The sequence below is a fragment of the Sceloporus undulatus genome, chromosome 1, assembly GCF_019175285.1.
Source record: "Sceloporus undulatus isolate JIND9_A2432 ecotype Alabama chromosome 1, SceUnd_v1.1, whole genome shotgun sequence".
NCBI classification, from domain to species: Eukaryota; Metazoa; Chordata; class Lepidosauria; order Squamata; family Phrynosomatidae; genus Sceloporus; species Sceloporus undulatus.
The window spans coordinates 216,947,254-216,966,912 of NC_056522.1; the positions used below are offsets into that span (position 1 = coordinate 216,947,254).

General features: G+C 40.5%; 1 protein-coding gene across 4 annotated transcripts in view; it reads right to left on the minus strand.

The window, feature by feature from the left end:
• The window catches only part of TANC1 (tetratricopeptide repeat, ankyrin repeat and coiled-coil containing 1), a 176,916-nt gene that overhangs the window by 69,315 nt on the left and 87,942 nt on the right, over positions 1-19,659 (minus strand). For all 4 annotated transcript variants that reach the window (XM_042465137.1, XM_042465113.1, XM_042465128.1 and 1 more), the window contains exon 3: positions 16,561-16,761. In XM_042465137.1, coding sequence (XP_042321071.1) covers positions 16,561-16,761 — 201 coding nt within the window. The remainder of the gene's footprint in view (positions 1-16,560; positions 16,762-19,659) is intronic.

Genomic DNA, 19,659 nt, shown 5'->3' on the forward strand with positions numbered 1-19,659 from the left:
CATCATCATCATCATCATCATCATCATCATCATCATCATCATCATCATCACCACTATCATTGTTAAAGCAGACCTTTTAGCATTAAAAGCACCGAAAATACACAGAAATGCACTTTGGAAAGTCACACTGTCTCACCTTCAGAAAGAGTGAGTGCATGTCTCAGAAACTGACTGATATCATCATCATCATCACCACCACTATCATTGTTAAAACAAAGCAGACTTGTAGAAATGGAATGGAAATCCTCCTCCTCCTCCTGCTACTCTTCTTCTTCATCCTCCTCCTCCTGCTGCTCCTTCCTTCCTCCTTCTTCCTCCTCTTCCTCCTCCTTCCTCCCTCCCTCCTCCTGCTCCTCTTCCTCTTTCCCCACCCCACTTTCTTCCCTGCCCACAGCTGTCTGGCAGCCGCGGGATGGGAGGGAAGGAGGAGGAGGACCCCGCCCCCTTTCTGCCCTGCCCGGAGGGGAACAGGCAGGGTGAAGGAGCCTCGCTGAAGCGGGGCTCCTTGGCCCTGCCCGCCCGCCGGCGGAAGGTGCCAGGCAGGGCCAAGGAGCCTTGCTGGAGTGAGGCTCCTTGGCGCTGCCTGTCTGCTGGCTGAGGGCCTCTCACACGAGAGGCCAAAGGCCCCACGCGAGAGACCTGGTCCTGCCATCGATTGCCTTTGGCAATCGGCAGCAGGACCGGGCTCAGGCCAGTCCCAAGGCCTCTCCGGGCCGGATGTGGCCCGTGGGCCGGGGGTTGCCGACCCCTGATACAACCATTTCTGAAGTTTGGAGAGAGCAGCAACTGGATAGTTAATGACCAATGGAGGAGTTTTTTTCTCCCATTCATATTGTACTAGAAGGTGCAGCCTTATCATGCTTCTTCTTTTTCTTTGGTTCAGAGTTCAGAGAAGGGCCATGTTTGGATTTCTTCATGTTGGGTCAGCCAGTGAGACTTATTGATTAGACAGTATAACAGTAGCCTTTTCTCTTGGCATCAAAGACAGGTTCAGTGTTGAAAGTCTCGCTCTGGTTGAGGCAGAGGAGGTTTAAGCTGAAACTCTACTATTGCTTCTTGCTGCCCTGGACACTGAAGCCAGGCCTGGAGTGGGAGGTGTCAATGAGGGTTGGTCCATTTTTGATGGGGAATATGAGGAAACTGAGAGAGAAGCTGTGCATAGGGGCTTATTCTGTGTGGTCAATGCAGCAGTTCTGAGGGCCCCTTCCCCATGGAATGCCTTAAAATGGGATGTACTAATGCTTCTAGCCTGTAAAATCTGGCAGTGGGGGAACAAGCCTACCACATGCACCTTGCCCAAGCAGAGGAGACATTGGAAGTGGTGGTCCACCTGCAGGATTTTATCCCTGCAATCAGTGAATTTCTTGGACATTTTGTAGGAATAAGATGACCAGGTGGAAATGGAAGTAGATACAGAGGATAACATGGCATACAGCTGAGATACAGAGGATAACATGGCATACAGCTATATGATGAAGGCAGCGCCAAAACGCAGCTTTAGAAGTCTCCAAAATTTCCACAAGGTGCAGAGTGACCACTTATATCCCCAGAAAAAAATACGATTGTAGAATATCTGAGAAGCTGAAGTGAGAAAAGCAGGTTTGTACTATCACCGTTACTACTGTGTGACATCTATGGGGAGGGAAAAGGCATTGGCTCCTTTTCTGTGATCAAAACTGCACTCAGCGCTAATATGATTCAAAGACACAGAGAACAGAAGAAAACAAACTTAGATTTTGAATGCAGTCATTCCCTGGCACACTGCTCCCAGCTCAGGTGTTCAGTCTCTTTAATACAATCAAGCAAGACAAATGAAGACTCCTACATTCCTTTAGTACACTTAAATTATTTCAGCCTTGGAGTTAACCTCTGATTGTATAAACAAATTAAAGGATAAACACAAATCAAGGACTTTTATTTTGGGATAAACAACAGGTAAGTCCTCATTGCAGCAGCATTCAGCTACTTTACATGTACACATCAACGTTATGAGCAAGTAAACTTTTAGAAGGGAATTGTTCTAGCAGCTGAAACAATTTGTGTCAATTGAGACCAAAGGCCCCATACATAAGCACACGTGTCACACCTGATGTAACATTTGCTGTTTTGAAATTAAAATTAAGGCTATTTCTACTAGATTGAAGTTCCACAAAGCCAGGAAACTGGAAATTAAGGCTGATGCTTTTACAGATGTGCACTTTGATCAATAAAGTTGTTGCGAGATTATCGGTACACAGATTGCAGGAAGGGGGGCTCCAGTAAATCTTCATTGGTTATAGTCCAGCACAAAGAAGCTTTCTTGATAACCTGAAACATATCTCTCTTGTTCATGTCTCTATTCTGTCTTACTATGGCCCCGTACAGATAGGCCAAAATAAAGCTGCTTCAGGTCACTTTGGAGGTAGCCTGTTTAAATGATGCATGAGTGCTAAAAGTCCAGAGGCTGCGCCAAAGCCACGCTCCAATCCTAAGAACTGGAGCATGGCCTTGGCACGGCCTCTGGACTCTTAGGAGACATGCATCATTTAAACAGCATACCTCCAAAGTGATCCGAAGCAGCTTTATTTTGGCCTGTCTGTATGGGCCCTTTAAAAGAAATTCCATTAAACAAAATAAAAACTTACACGAGTAAGGAGTTATTGGGGAGGGGATCCAGGTTTTTTATTGGGCTTGTACACAGGACACATTTCTGACTAATCTGTATAAAGTTGCAAAAAAGAATTTGTAGCATAAGCTTTCAAACACTTTCTCAGGTGCATGTTCTACTTCCTCAGTTATTTCCCCCATACATTTTGAAGAAGCAGACTAAGCCTACAAAAGCTTATGCTATAGCTTTTTTCACACTGGCGGGTTACAGACCGCCGCTGCTTGCTCCGTGAGGGAGCTGCAGCAGCCACACCGCGCGGCTCCCGCGCGGAGCAAAAAAGGAGCTCCAAAATGAAGCTCCTTCTTGCGGCGCCTCTATGATGTCGTGAGGCGCCGCTGGCGCATTCGCGACGTCATAGGCGCCGCGACACGTCTGGACGCTATGCGTCCGATACGTAAACATGGCGGCCCCCATGTGGAAGGGGCGCCGCCATGTTGTACGTATGGAATACGTACTAGGGTTAGGGGGGTGCGGAAGCACCGCCCCTTCCTAACCCTAATACGTATTCCATACGTATTTTTGGCGGTCTGTAACCCGCCATAGTTAGTCTTAAGAGAACTACAATATCCCTTTGCATATTGATATTTCAGGCTAACACAGCTATGTCTCTGAACTGAACAGGGTTCTTATTTATATCAGGTGCATGGCAGGTCTAACCTTCCGTCTCCCCTCTTAAGAAAGGATTCTGAATAAAGAACCAGTCCAAGTAAAGTCAATAAAATCCTGACAAAAGTAAGGCTAAGGTCCAAAACATACTGCAGAAATAATCCAGTTTGACACTGCTTTAATTGCCCTGGCTAAACACTAGGGATTTCTGGGCTTTGAAGTTTTGTGAGACATTTAGCTGTCTGTCAGAGAGCTCTGGGGACACAATAAACTACAATTCCCAGAATTCCCTAGCACTGAGTCAGGGCTGTTAAAGTGGTCTCAAACCGGATTATTTCTGCAGCGTGTTTTGGACCTATGTTAAACAGATACTGTAAAAGCTCTTCTCAGGCTTATGTTATATAGATAATCAGTGAAATACCATTTTACTTCACCTTTCTTCATTTTATTCTGTCATTCTCATTCTCAAGGAAATTCCTCAAGATAGGGATGGACAGAATATTCATCATCACTCATTGCCAGGTTAAGAAGGGGACTTCCCAATGGGGAAACCCCACTGGGAAAAATAATAGACCAGTAAAACTTTTGAGAACTTTTCTCCTCGTATGTAAAGGACCAAAATGTTGCAGAGAAATTATTCTTACAAGAAAAACATGCACAAAAATGTCCTGTTCTTATGGAGAAAATGGGTTTCCTGGGCAGAAAATAGTTTCCTGCACAGCAAAATACTTTTTGTTCAAAGCCTCCACAAAGCCCATTATTTCCTCCACATACACACACACAACAGAATAATTCCTCCCCAACACTTCTGTATATTTGAATACAGGGAGAATTTTCTGACACAGTGGGGAGAAAACTACAATAGTTGTCCTCACGTGCAAGAATGAAATGGCTGAGCATTGCCATTCCTATGTGAACACTGCTAACATGATTGTTGTTCTCTCTCTCAAAGAGATATAACATTATTCACATGCAACATTCAACATGTATATTACCTATAAATAATGTACAAAACCCCCTGTGGATCTTTACCATATAGTAATCCGTATAGTAATTCACATGTAATGGTAGTGTAAATATGTTCATATAGCATTTTCTGGATGATAGCCTTCTAGGGTTTTGCTTTCTGAAGGGCATTCATTCACCTAGAAGAGCCAAAAATGTGAACACCTGCATTGCTACTGTAGTCAAGCTTCTTGATTAATGAACAGCAGAGATAGGGATTTTCTGGATCCTGAATAAATAAATTACTTTTTAAAACTTGCTTTTAACTGAAGCAACTGATCATAAAATCCATACAGAAATAATGTGAAGAAGGTTGGAGTAGGTAAGATTGGTGAGTAAGAGATAAGTTAAGAATGCTGATGATGGAAGAAAGATTGAGAATAGGAGGAAGAAGAACAGGAAATAGGGACGGTAGAGGCAGAATAAAGGGATATAGAAAGTTTAAGGGAAGAGTGAAGGTCGATTTTTATCTTAGAAAGGTCACAGAGCAGGTAGCTGTTTTGAAAGAGGGTAAGAAAGGTTGGAGAGAGATGGGTGATAGTGTTGGCCCGATCAAGGAACTTCTCTGAGATAAGGATCATTAAGGTAACAGATATATATTTGATGCTTTATAGAGGGGATGTATGACAATGTTATGGTTTTATGATTATATGTCTATGTGTTTGTATGCTATGTTATATTTTTTTTCTTTTTTTATCAATAAAATTTAAATTAAAAAAAATAAAATCCATACAGAAATAAAGTGGAGGTAGCATACTAGTATACTTTTCGCAAGTTCCCTGCATTACAGAAATAATTATAAGCACAAATAGTTTAATTGTGTCTTGTTTTTTAAAAATGTTATGAAACTTTGAAAATTGAATATGTTTTATGTATTTATTCATCTGTTTAGTATTCTATCTTTCACCTTATGCAGAACCCAAGGTAGCCTACAGCATTTTAAAAGCAAGATACTGTACTGTTAAAACATTATGCAAAAGTTTTTGAAGAATCACCTAACAGTACAACTCATTTAAAGGATTAAAACAATATAAAATCAATGATGATGATGATAAAAACCCAACCACAAACGCTTTCTGTTACATAGATTTTCAGCCAAACATCTGCCTGAATATAAAGGTCTATGGTGCCAGCAAAAGGAAAGGAAAGAGGGAATAATAAACCTCCCGCAGGTGGGAATTCCACAATCCGGGAAACAGCTACTGATAAGGTTCCCTCCCAGGATGTCACCAAATGCTTCTGTGATGGTAGTGGAACCAAGAGGAAGCCTTCTCTCAAAATCTTAGAAGCTGGAAAGCCTGGTGTAGGGGAAAATGGTCTTCCAGATAGTGTAGATCTAAGCCATACAGGGCTTTAAAGCACTTTGAATTCTGCCCAGATATGGAGTGGCAGTCAGGGAATCTGTTTGAAAGGGTGGCTGTGTTTATGTTCCCTGAAAAACCCCCAGGTCAACAGTCTAGCTGCAGCATTTTGGACCTACTGAAGTTTCTGAACAGTTTCCAATGGCAACTCCATGTAGAGCACAATACAGTAATCCAACTTGGATATATTCAAGGCATGTGTTACTGTGGCCAGCTCTCAACAAATGATCACAGCTGGCACACTAGTTTTAACTGTGTATCACACTTCTGAAACCTGGACATTTAGGCTCAATCGAGAGTCCAAGAGTATGCCCAAGCTGCCAATGTGCAATTTCAAGGGGGTGTGTAACCCCATCCATCACAGGCTGAATCCCTGAAGGAGAAAGTAAAAATATTTTCCAGCAGGATTTTTGGTATTTTATTGATTTGCAATAATCTTTAGACTAAGCAATAAACGATATTCATAATATTTTATTGCTAAGTTTCCATGTATCCCATTTATGGGACAAAGGAATGATACAAATCAAACAAATAGATCTATATTAAAAAGGAGGCAGCAATTAAAACCAAAGTGACTTTAAAAATGACTTTTTAAACAAATTATTCATTTTAAAAAAAGTCTAGCTATTACTACTATTTTCCAACCCTCTTACTGTAACAACAATAACTGTTTGAATTTAAACATTTTTAACTTTAACTGTGTATTGGCAGTTGTTCACTGCAGGGCACATTCCACAAATGGCCATTATCCACTGTATTTCCTCCTGAAACACAAAATCATTCTTCTGAAATTTAAATATTAGCATTTTAGCTTCAGAAAGAAATTGGGCTAAAAAAATAAAAGATATAAGTACAAAATGCCAGTAGAGGGTGCTACTTTAATACTTATTTGGATGTAAATACAAGCAGCAGCAAGGCCTGATTAAAATGAGATCTAAAATGCATTCCATGTAAAACACAAACCATATCCTTTCAAGAGACAATAGTTCCTGGCCTCTTTATTGCAAGTAATACTATAATTAGACACGGTAAACTAGCACAATAATGGACAACAATTCTGAATCAGGATTAGATTAATAAAACAAGAGAGGGTGAAATAAAAGTATCAAAATGGAAAATAATTCCATTGTTTGAAGTTGCACAGCTTCCCTTTGCATATTTTTATGGCTGCAGAAATAGGGGATACTTGATACTGAAGTCACTTTTTTGGCTTTCTATTTTAAAACCAATTACAAGCATTCTCAAGGACATATACAGACAAACAACAAAAATGTAAGAAGATTAGCACACTGTAACTCCCATGGATTTCTCAACAGAGTGTGTGGAAGGTATTCCCTGATACTGTACTATTACATTTCATATTTAAACTGGTCTTTTAAGGAATTGGTCCATAATTTTTAGACTTTTCAGATTTTGTCTGAAGGCAAACAACAATTATATTATGATGGCTAGAAACCTCCTCTGAAACAGAACATAAAGAAAACAAAAATAATGACCACAGAGAACTTAAACACTTTCAAACTAAACAATGAGGAAATAGAAATAGTAAGAGTTCTCAAATCTGGGATCAAACATTGATCACAACGGGGACTGCAGCCAGGAAATCAGAAGAAGATTAAGAATGGGGAGGGTGGCTATGAAAGAACTAGAGAAGATCCTAAAATGCAAAGACATACAAATCAGAACAAAAGTCAGAATAATACGAGCCACTGTATTCCCAATTACCATGTATAGATGTGAGAGCTGGACAGTCAAGAAGGAAGATAGGAGGGAAATCAACTCATTTGAGATGTGATGCTGGAGAAGAGTGCTGAGAATTCCACGGACGGCCAAAAGGACAAACAAATAGGTCCCAGAGCAGATCAAGCCAGAAATATCCATAGAAGCCAAGCTGACAAGACTTAGACTGTCATACTTTGGACACATCATGAGAAGGCAAGAATAGTTGTAAAATACAATGTTAGGAAAGGTGGAGTAGAATAGAAAGAAATGAAGGGCAAATGCCGATGGATGGACTTTATTAACGAGACCACAAATATGAGTTTGCAGGAGCTGGGCAGAGCAGTAGAGGACGGGGGGAGGGGGCTGGAGATGTCTCATTCATAGGGTTGCCATGGGTTGAGATCGACGCTAAAGCAGTTAACAACAACAGAATCCACAAAACACACAAATACAAAGAGGGATGAATATATTATTTATTATTTTATGAATGTTTTTAGGTTTGAAAACACAGTGATGAAGTTCCATGGATCCTGACCTTTGGAGGTTAAGTAGATGGCTATGAGGGTGTGAAGACACACCCAACTAAAGATGATGGCAGATTTGGGTGTGCAACGCCGGTACCCTGGTGAGATCAAACTTTTCGACCCAAAAAGGCTCTGAAGCTGAGTGTAAAGTTCAAAAAGGAGGAAGTTTAATTTAAAGAACAAATAGTTTTCTCCTCCCCAGCTCTAGATAAAAGATACTTTACAGTTTCAGCAATCTTCAGGATGTCATCTCTCTGGGTTTGATCTCCTCATTCAATGGAGCTGGTGCAGGGTCTTTCAGCTCCTGAATTCTTTGAGCTTTATCGCATTTGGCTCCTGGGCCGCTCTGAGAACGGCCCGGCAGGAAACGGAATGAGTGGGGGACGGATTTTATCGCACACACCTGTCCCTCACTCGTTCTGTTCCTCCTCTCTTCCCTTCTCATTCCGTTCCAGAGGCAACGCTTTTTGAGAACTGTTCAGAACAGTTCTCAAAAATTTCCCCCTCTGGAAGGGATTAAGAACGGAAGAGAGGGGGAACGGAACGAATGAGAGACGAGTGCGTGCGGTAAAATCCGTCCCCCACTCGTTCCGCACTCATCCCTGCTCCTTCCGTTCCGTGCTCAGAACGGAATGGAAGGAGCCAAATGCGATAAAGCTCTTTGACTTGATGTAGGTAACTAAGGCGGGTTACAGACCGCCTATTTGGGGCGGGCTGTACCCGCCCCTTTCCCCAATGTATCCGGGCCTCAGCTGCCAGAACGGCAGCCGCTGAGGCCCCGATCCACCGCTTTTCAGGCTGCGGGGAAGCGGCAAAACGCCGCTTCCCCGCAGCCTGAAAAGGGGTGTCCTTGGGGCTTCAAGCCCCAAGGACACCCCGCGGCGGCAGGGAGGAGGAGAAAGGGGCCGCTTGGCCCCTTTCTCCCTTGCTTCGCTGGGCACAGCTGTCTGAAGGCTGCGCCCAGCGAAGCAAAGCGGCACCACAAACCAGGAAGGAGCTCCTTCCTGGTTCGCGCTAAGGGCGCCCTAGGCGCCCTGGTGCGGAGCAAGGACGTCACGTCCGCACCGCCCCGTATAGAGGCGGTGTGGCCGTGACGTCCTCATGGCGGCAGCCGTCTGGAACGGCCGCCGTCATTTTTTACGCACAGAGCGCGTATTAGGGTTAGGGTGGTGCGGAAGCACCGCACCTCCCTAACCCTAGTACGCGCTCTGCGTGTACTTTCATGGCGGTGTGTAACCCGCCTAAATTGGCTAACTAGTACCTGGTAACTGATTTGGCTAATGTTCTTGGTAATTAAAAAGGCTAACATGTAAGAAATGCCCTTTCCGGCTGTCTGGGCCTGTTTGCCACCAAAAGACAGCTCTCTGCCAGCTCACAGCAAAGACTGCCCCAAACTAAAAGCCTCTAGCTAAAGCAGAGCATGCTGGGAAAGGGCAAACCAAACCTGGAAAAATGCAGGGGATCATACAGCTCCTCCCACAACTAATACAACAAACTTTCCTACACTAAAATATTCTATGGCCTGAACCAACACGAAAGAAAATGTAGGAGAAGATTCAAATAGTCCTGGCAGGACATCACAGAGGGTAAGGCTTTGATTGTAGCAGTCGGATTAATGAATATCCAGTATAAACAGACACTATATCTTTAGGTACCAAGGATCATGCTATTTTAATTTTTGATGAGTAATGAACACAGAGAGATTCTGCATCAGAAAGCAGGATACAAAGTCCCATCATAGCAAAAGTAAGTCCCATGTTCTCTGTTATCGCCCTTTTAGCTGTTGCATGGACACACACACAAACATGGATATCCTCCAAGATGACTATCTACTGGCCACTGGAGGGAGGAAGTGGCAGAGAAGTGTCCAACCATGTGACTGTATGCAGGATGCACAGCAACCATGTCAACCTCCAGGAAGTCCTGGATGATGATGTCACTCTGTGTCAACCTACAGGCACATAGTTGGATGATTCTCCATCGTCAGTCCACCAGCAAATGGCCATATTGGAGGGGAAGATGTAGCAGCTAAAACAAGGGTGTGGGGGGGAGTTGGTCATTGTGTAAGAAAAGAAGAGGTTTTCCAGTCTCTGCAACAATCAAATAAGTGATTTATGATGACATGTGTTGGATTGATGCCATCCTAAATTACTAACCTAAGCGGCAGTGTGGTGTAATTGTTTGAGCATTGGACTAGGACTCTGGAGATCAGGGTTTGAATCCTGGCTAGAGATGTGAAGGCTTGGCCAAAAAATCCAGAGTGACCTTGAGCAAGTCACACTCTCTCAGCTTCAGAGGATGACAATGGCAAACCCCCTCTGAAACAGCCAAGAAAACCCCATGACAGGTTATCCTTAGGCTCACCATTTGAAGGCACATAGCAACAGGTCACCAACAGGATGCCAGCCGCAATCTTTTCTGCAATTTTAGAACTGTATTGGTTCTATCCTGTATATGTTTTAAATTAACAGTTAATTTATGTGGATTTTATCCAACATTTTATTTTGGTCTGTAAGCCTTCTAGAAGACTGTGACATAGAAAATAATGTATGAATGTTTAAAAAAACATTAATATTAATTTTTCAAAACACAGATATAAATAATTGAAACTAAAAAGTCAGAAAGCCATGCACACATGTGAGGTATTTCAGAATGATGCTTAATAATGCAAATCCAAAGACCTTGATATATAAGGTCTTATAAACTGTAAAAGCATATCCTAATAAAATTAATTACATATCTTTGAACAGTTCCTAATTGCCCTAAATGCTGTTTACTGAAGGAAACCTATTCTGGAGTATGTGTTTGCATAGATAGGAACTATAATACTCTAGTTAAAATGCTGGTTAGATCCCTCTTATCTCATTTCATTGCAACACTGAACAACACTCAAATAAAAGCAAAAATTATTTCATTACAGCACTTCTGGGATGAGAGGGGGTGTGAACACAACATCGTCTAAATCAGCAAACAGCTCTTCCAGTTCAAATCAAGCCCAGAACATGGAATACATTTTCAGGAGAAGGAAATGACCAAAAGAAATGTTCAAGGTTGACTGAAGACTTACTCTTTGTGTAAACGTGTCAAATAAATAACAGAAGATCATTTAGACTGGTCTAATACAAATGTATTTTTTTAAATTGAATGTATATCCCACCTTTTCCCCCAGATGGGATTCAAGGCACCATGGTGAGACTACTCTCTGAACCAAACTAAATAACATGTTCTGTAATAATTGGGTGGGGAGGGGAGGTCTTAGACCATTGCAGGTGAAGAAGAAGAGAATAATCCTTCCTCCTCCCTCTATCCTGATGAAAATATCTTGGATGCATTCACACTGCAGAGTCAAAACATTATGATTCCAGCTTAAGTACCATAGCTGCATCTTATAGGATCATGAGGTTTGTAATTTGGTCAGATGCACCAGAGGAGCTCTGAGGCAAAGAATTTTAAATGCCTCTCTCTCAACTATGAACCTCAGGGTTCCTTAAGATGGACCATAGTTAAAACTGTATCAAGGTGGCATAAATGTATGGTGTCAAAGAGTCCCATGTCTTCTCCAAAGCATCCTTTATTCTGTTAAAAGTGTGGCAGGGGAGGGAAGAATTCTCCCCTTATCATTCTGTGGCTGTTCCCTGGGGCTCTTTGTATCTACTGGGGTCTGGTCCCATGACCCACCATGGATACTAAACTCCATGGATATTCAGTTCCGATTATGTACAACGATATAGTATAATGGTGTCCCTTACATACAATGGGAAAACCAAGCTTTGCTTTTTGGATTTTATTTTATTTTATTTATTTATTTAATATGTTCAAGTTGTGGATGGTGGAATCCAATATGTTCAAGTTGTGGATGGTGGAATCCATGGATGTAGAATCCATGGATACAGAGGGCCAACTGTATTTCCATTTTTTAAATGTTCATGTTACTTGCCTAATATCACGCTCAATAGGAACTAGACTTGGACTCAGGAATTCCATTCCTCACCCATTATGAATTCCCCTCTTCTTAGCAATATTCTCCATTTACTGAGATTTGTAAACATACCTCAACTCCTGGTTGCACCCTGTAGATAAAACAAGAACTCGGGTTACCTTATTCTGACACTTGGAAATATCCTTTTTAGATTGTAAGCCTGAGGGCAGGGAACCGTCATTAAAAAGACTGTATGTACAGTGCTGTGTAAATTTACAGCGCTTTATAAATAAAGGATAATAATAATAATAATAATAATAATAATAATAATAATAATAATAATAATAATTGATTATTCCACCTCATTTTAAAATGAAATATCTGACAGAGTTTTAAAATGGATTAATAAAAATACAAACTGTATGATGTGGTGTCTTATCCAAGACTATGGTGATTTGTAAATACTGTACACCTTTTTCTACACTCCAACAAAAAAGAGAGGTGGGGGGTTGTCACTTTTTAAGTTGCTTTTGAAAACACAAAAGAAGACTTACATTGACAACAGAGGACACTGGAATTAATCCAATACATAAACTGTTTCACATACCTGCATAACAGCATTTAATGGATTTATCAAAACTGGTTGGTGGGATCTGATTTCACTAAAGCTATGAGAGACCTATTTTTCAAGAGTCAGAAAATATTTTTTCAAGAGACATGCTAAAACAGAGATATTAAATATTAGTAACATCCTTTCATCCTCTTTAGAAGATGTGTTCATTGTCCATCAACACTGCATACCCATACAGTTGACAGTGTATCTACACTGTTGACAATCAAGGAGAAAAAAATATGTTTAGAATTTGGAATCTGAAAAGGGCAGGGAATTGTGGTGGTGATAAGAATTTAACTACTTTAACGAGAGAAAGGAGTGTGTTTGCTCCTCCCGCAGTTGCTCCTCTATCCTCAGCTATGCATTCCCCTCTGCTATTAATCAACCCTGCCCCATCCTTTCCTCCAACATTTCAGACCTCACCCCCTTCTCTTCCTAATCCCTTCCTATCACTTTTCCAACCCTCCTGTCTTTGAAGAGCAACTCGTCCTGCTTTTGACTCCCTTCTTCTCACTATTTTGTCTCACCAATTACTATATTTAGAAACTTGTACCTTCTCTCTCCCTCTCCCTATTCTTGTCAACAGTAGTGGGCCCATCCAAACATTTTTCACAAAAAAGAAGAATTTTCAAACCATCTAAGTTTGAACAAATATTTTACACATCACCATAATCCTGCAGGAAATGTGTGGATACACATTTAATTGTGGAGCCGAAGGCTTTCACGGCCAGCATCCACCTGAACATCCCATTCACGATGGAAAAAGAAAAGGAAGAAACACTGACATTTTTGATGTCCTGTTCATCTTCAAACTTAACCAATGATTGGGCCACACAGTATACAGAAAACCTACACACATGGACAGATACCTACACAAGTACTCCAACCATCACCCAGGACAAAAAAGAAAGACAATAAAAACACTGGTAGACCAGGCCAAAAGGATCTGCGAACCCCACTTCCTGGAAGATGAACTGAAGCACCTAAACTGGACTCTACAGGCTAATGGTTACTCCAGCTCAGACAACAGAAGAGCTGCCAGACCCAGAAAAAAAAACGACAGAAGTGAAGAAAAACAACTGTCCAAAGGGAAGGTATTTTTACCATACATCAAAGGAATCACTGACAGAATAGTTAAATTTATGAGGAAACACAGACCAACCAAGAAAATCCAGCAAATGCTGTGCTCAGCAAGGGATAGGAGAGACGCTCTCATGGTCATAGGAGTTTACCGCATACCGTGCAGCTGTGGACAAGTCTACATATGGACCACCAAACACAGTGTTCGAATGCAAATCAAGGAACACGAGAGACACTGCAGACTGGTTCAGCCAGAAAAATCAGCAGTAGCAGAACACGTTATAAACCAATCTGGGCATAAAATGCTATCTGAAAACAAGAAAATTCTGGACCATGCCAACAACTCTCAGGTCAAAATGCACAGGGAAGCCATTGAAATCCACAAACACCTAGACAACTTTAACAGGAAAGAAGAAACCCTCAAAGTAAACAAAGTTTGGCTACTAATCCTGAAAAACATCAAAATCAAGACTCAGCACATGCCAATGAACATCACCCAGGGCCAGACAATGGATCACTAATTAAATAAACACAAATCCTCCTTGCATATCCTTCACCCAGAGGCCTTGCCATTTACCAACAGACCAACATACAAATTACCATCAAAATTACTTCCTCTCAACCAAGGGTCACATAGTATATATACTCCACAGACCTCCATGCCACCATCCTCTGAAGATGCCAGCCACAGATGCAAGTGAAACATCAGGAATAAATTCTTCCAGAATACAATCACATAGCCAAAAAAGCCACAAAAAACTAAGCAATTTCTTGTCAATCACACAGCATGAACAAAAATAACAGCAAAAGCCTGAAGCAGCTACCATTCAGAGTTTGAAGCCAACCATTATAAAATATATTTTCTGTGGGGGTCACTTCCAAACCTATGGCCTGAATTTACACATAATGATAAGCCACAATTCCTGGAATATTTAATAAACCACATTGTGAACATGTCCCATGCTGGTGCCCTGGTGGCACAGTGGTTAAATGTTTGTACTGCAGCCACTCACTCACAAACCATAAGGTTGTGAGTTCAATATCAGTGAAAGGGCTCAAGCTCAACTCAGGTTTGCATCCTTCCAAGGTTGCTAAAATGAGTATCCAGATTGTTGGGGGCAATTAGCTTACACTTTGTAAACCGCTTAGGGAGTGCTTAAGTGCACTGATAAGCGGTATAGAAATGTACTTGCTATTGCTATGGTGCACTCAGACACTTTGCTCTTTCTTCATGAGCAGTTAAACAAACCAGGAAGGAGGCAGCTGTTTCTGATGTTTAAACTCAGGGTTAAATGCAGCTACACATGTTAAGATCATAAATCACCTTTACACCAGGGCTTGTTGTTGGCCTACAAATCTCAGCTTACTTGAGCATCCAGTCCTCATTCCAGATTCATATTTCATGCAAAGCTTTCCCATTTCTGGATTGTTTACCTAATCAGAAAAAAGAAGCCAAACAGGAGCAAATATCTGATCTGTGTGTGTTGTTGTTGTTTTTTTGTTACATCAAGAGACCTTTTACTTCAAAGGTGGCCTATTTTAAATACGAGAGAGAGAGAGAGAGATCCTATAAAGCTGTAACTAGGAAATTTTTACCTCTCTCAGTATCTGACAATAAAAGCGGAAATCAAAACAAAGAACCAAATATAAAAATTATGTCCCTGTTCCACCTTGTTGGCAGTTTTAGCCTCTCAGTCCTTTCACTGTTTAAAAATCAGAAAAAGAAAGTTCTTCATGATACAGAGCTTGTATAAGTGGGCTGATTAAATGCAATCAGATAAATAAAAAGGAAATGCCTGCACTATATAATAATTAACTTAACTTGTCAAACACTTCCAGCTGATTCTGGCTGAACATGTGGACAGATTCAGACACTGCAGACTTCCTGGCAATTCCAAGGTATTGGAAGTATGCTTGAGATTACGTTCAGGAGTCAAATAAGGCCAAATCATTACAATTATCCACAGAGGTTGTGATCATTTTAGAGAAGGTAATTGAACTTGGAAATGAAAATGTTAGCAGTATTTGAAATATAATCCACCAAAAATGAAAAAAGATGTTTGAAAGGCTAGGCAAGTACAAGTAGGTTACACAAGGTCATCCAAAATAAACTGCTGCTTGGCATTTTAAGATATATTAAATCAGAAAGGGGGGAAACATTTTAAAGCTAAAAGATCAGGTGATGATATTTATTTTAGCATGAAATTTGTCAAAGCTGATGGGGTAAATATTTAAATTATGGAGGAAAATACACACTTTTTTGGGGGGGGGATCAGCTACTTCATCATCTATGAATGTTTCTCTCTACTTTGGAAGACACACTAGCTACTTCATTGCATTGAAAAAAGAATTCCTATTTCAAAATACCAAACTGTTTTTTCTCTTTACAGAAAACAAGAACTTGATAAACTTCACAAAATGCTCAGACCCCCTGGTCTGGTAAAGTCAAATGTTAGCATGCTGGAATGAGTTCAGCAGGCTGATAAAAAGGAAGCCAGTGACCACACCTTACTTAGCAGGATACACACAGTTACATTCACTTGTTGCCAAAACAAAATTTTCAGGACGGCATCTTCAACAGCATTTCCTCCCCTTTCCATACCATATTACATTTAGGTTAGGAAATTAACGTAAGCCAAATTTAGACAGAGAATATTTTCAGAATGAAAACACAATAAAACTAAAAAGGCTTCACAGACAACTGATGCTCCACAGATGTCATGTTTCCCCAGAACTGTAATCAATATATAAAGCTCCTTCTCACTGACTCCACGCATATTCTTCACCTTCCCCCAAATGAAAATAATAGTCTCCAACTACTGCATATGGCAAGAGGGATGGGGATCAAGGCATATTTCTGACAGTAAGGCAATCCATCTGTAATGCTGTATGCTGAAACCTAAAGTGGTTCCTATAAAATATTATTAGCAATGCAGGGATCAGGATAGCAAGCAAACCAAAATCATAGCATCTGGCATCTAGAAAGGAATGTGTTAAATGGTTTAGAAAGACCACTTGGAAGTTACTTTGTTAACCAAGTATAATTTTACAGCAAGATTTGAAAGGAATATTCTTGAAGTTACCTGGAGATTTTTTGCTTGCTCTTGACTGCATTAAATAGGCATGACGAGGCAGTAAAGGTGATGATGGCAAAGACATTGAAACTCCTTTGGACAAATTCATTCTGTAGACATCTTCAGGAATTGGCTGCATACCACCAGGAAAATCTGGACTGTGGCCAGCCATGGTAATTATCTGTAGAGCACTTTCTGAACATGAATCACCTGTACAAAAGGTGGGAGGAGGGGATTAGTTACACAGCAAATGAAGAGACGCATCTTCTACATAATTCAGGAAGATTGACTAAAGCAATATAAAAATTCAGTGTTACAAGAACAAAATCCTTTGCATTCAATCTTGCTATGAGAACAAAGACTGGTGTTACTGACATAGATGTTTATTGCAGAAAAGAACCACAAACAGAAGCAGACACAAGGATGAAACACAACAATCTTTGTTTCCAATTTAAGAACAACTATAAAGATTACCACTTTTTAGTCTTCGCTGTCAAAAGCATGTTGCTATGTCAGTTTTAAGACTTTCAGTCTCTGCTAGTATTAATATCTGACAACTGACTGACTGGTTTATGTCAGAAATAGCTGTGAAAAGTAGTTAGTTGCCAATCCAAGCTTCCTGCTGGGAAATGGGATACAAGGCTTAAAAACCAAACAAAGAATGACCTTTCTCTGTTGTCCTTCCTACTTACAAGAGTTAGATTGCACACTCACTTCCTAAACACACTATAGAGAAGTGCCAACAACAGTTGATGTTCTTGGAACTTACTATTCAGTCAACATGAGAATACAGTATATACAAGATAAAGTGATACTAAGGAAACTCCATCCACAAAGAGAATTATCTTTATTAGTTTAGTTGCAATCCTAGTGACACCTAATTTGGTTCTGTATAAAAATGCATAGGGCCATAGACCCTGGGAATTATGAAATAACTCAGTAAAAACAAGCAAGCAAGTCAAAGTCTACCATCCCACTTTTCCTTTCCACTGAAACAATGTTATCCCTACAATTATTTTCCTTGACATTAACAGGACTAGAAAGGTGTGTCTACAAATCAGTTCATCATTCTGGTTTAGGGTGGGTGGGGAGATTTGTTTGTCTTTGTTTGGGTTGACAGGGCACCCGTATTTGTGCCTAATTCCAGTTACATTACAATCTTGAATTTTGCCACTGATGTCTGTAAGCAACTCCCAACCTTTTCCCCTGGGGACAGAGCATAATGGCTTCCATGTGTGAAGCAGAAAATGGCATCTTTCCAGAATTAGGTGGTTACAGTGACACTTTTTATATCTATTTATCCCTTTCTACCTCCTCTCTTTTCAGTCGCTCCATTCCATTACTCATCCTTTCTCAACCTGGCTATCAGTTGTTTTACTACTGCTGTACGTACTGACAAGCAGTCTGTCTTTCCTTCAAGCCATTTATGGTGTTGTTTTTGTGACTCCCACATAAGAACTTTTTCCAAAGATTTCTTTTGTATCAGCAAACTTTGCAGATATACTCAGTCTGCTGTTTTTCTGTCTCTTAGGCACTATTGTTGCTGTTTTATCTATTACTCTAAGAGCATGGAAACAGAGGGAATCATAAAAGCAATAATCCAGCTACCATTAACAAAGTCTTCCCTCACAAACCACTTGGAAAAATTCCTCAGTTAAGGTGATAGTATCCTGTGCCATTCTCTAGCAAATGAGCACTTTTACTATCAGGCACAACAGAAATTTAAAACCACCCTTAAACATACTGGATCGAGTAACCTTCAGGTGACACTCACAATGGGTACACAGGGTATGTGTACATATTATGTAAGGAGGACAACTCTTGCAATGCTTTCACAAAAAGGACAATCAAATGTATGCTCCATTTTTGTAAAGTTAAAGAAGTTAGGAGGAAAAAAAAACATTTGAAGTCTGATTCAGGCAGTTTAAGAAATCAAGTCATTTGCTATTATATAAAACTGTTTCAGATCATCCACCCATCATTTCTCTGTTCAGATCTGAGGCTTCCTCTGGCTGTACCTATCTGTATTGTTCTTTGATGAATCCTGAACTAAAATTAATATATTATTGACATCATCACTTCCCAGGGCAGAAAAAGTGACAAGGAGATTGATGATACGCTCACCACCAGGGAAAAAAAGTAAACAGGGATGTAGCAAGGAAAAAATGAGTAAACAAACTGAACTCTCTCTGGATTCATTATATAAAAGAAAAGGGAAGTTAAATATACCTGGATCACACTCTGGACTTTAAGAAAGTCGGTTTCCAATAAATTCAAAGAAATTTATTGTGCCAAATCCCATATTCAGAAATACTCAAAGAAAAGACTGTTCTTGATGGATTGCGAGTTCCTTAAATATGACATACTGAAGGCACAATCACAACCAATTCCAGTAAGACAAAAAGCAGGAGGCACCTAAAGAAACTAGTATGTCTGCATAAGGAGCATTTGAATGAGATGAAATTTAAAAGGGACACATATAAGAAATGCAAGCGGGGCAAATTGTCAAGAAAGTGTACAAATGAGTAGCCAATATTTTTAAAGATAATGTCAGGAGAAAGAAAAGTTTAGAATTAGAGATTAAAAGCAATACAGAGGAGTGGGTATGTGTGGAACAAGAAGAAGAACAAAGAAGTGGTATGCCCAGTGTGTGGAGGAGATGGAGAAATGCTATTAGGTGGCAGAGAATGTACAGGCACTTGACACCAATTTTGCCCCTCTCTTCTTCAAAACAGTGGTTTTGGTGCAACAGAGGAAAACAGGCCAAATTATGCAACCAGGGGATCAAAGTCCAAGACAGGGAGAAGTGTCTGGCTATGATAGGTTTTAGATGGATCCAAACCTCCAGGGCAAAATCAACTGAATCCAAGGGTAGTAAATAACAATTGCAATTCCACTGTCACTAATATTGCAGGTGAGGTCACTGCAGAATGGATAACAGTAAATGTTACTGTACACCATGTAAAAGATGGAAAATAGTACAGAGGAACTACTGATTAGTTTGCTTGATATTTATACCAGGAAAGATTCTAGAACAGAACTGACTGTGAATACTTACAAAACAATCTTATGATTGCTACTAAGAGTCAGCATGAATTTCACAAAAAC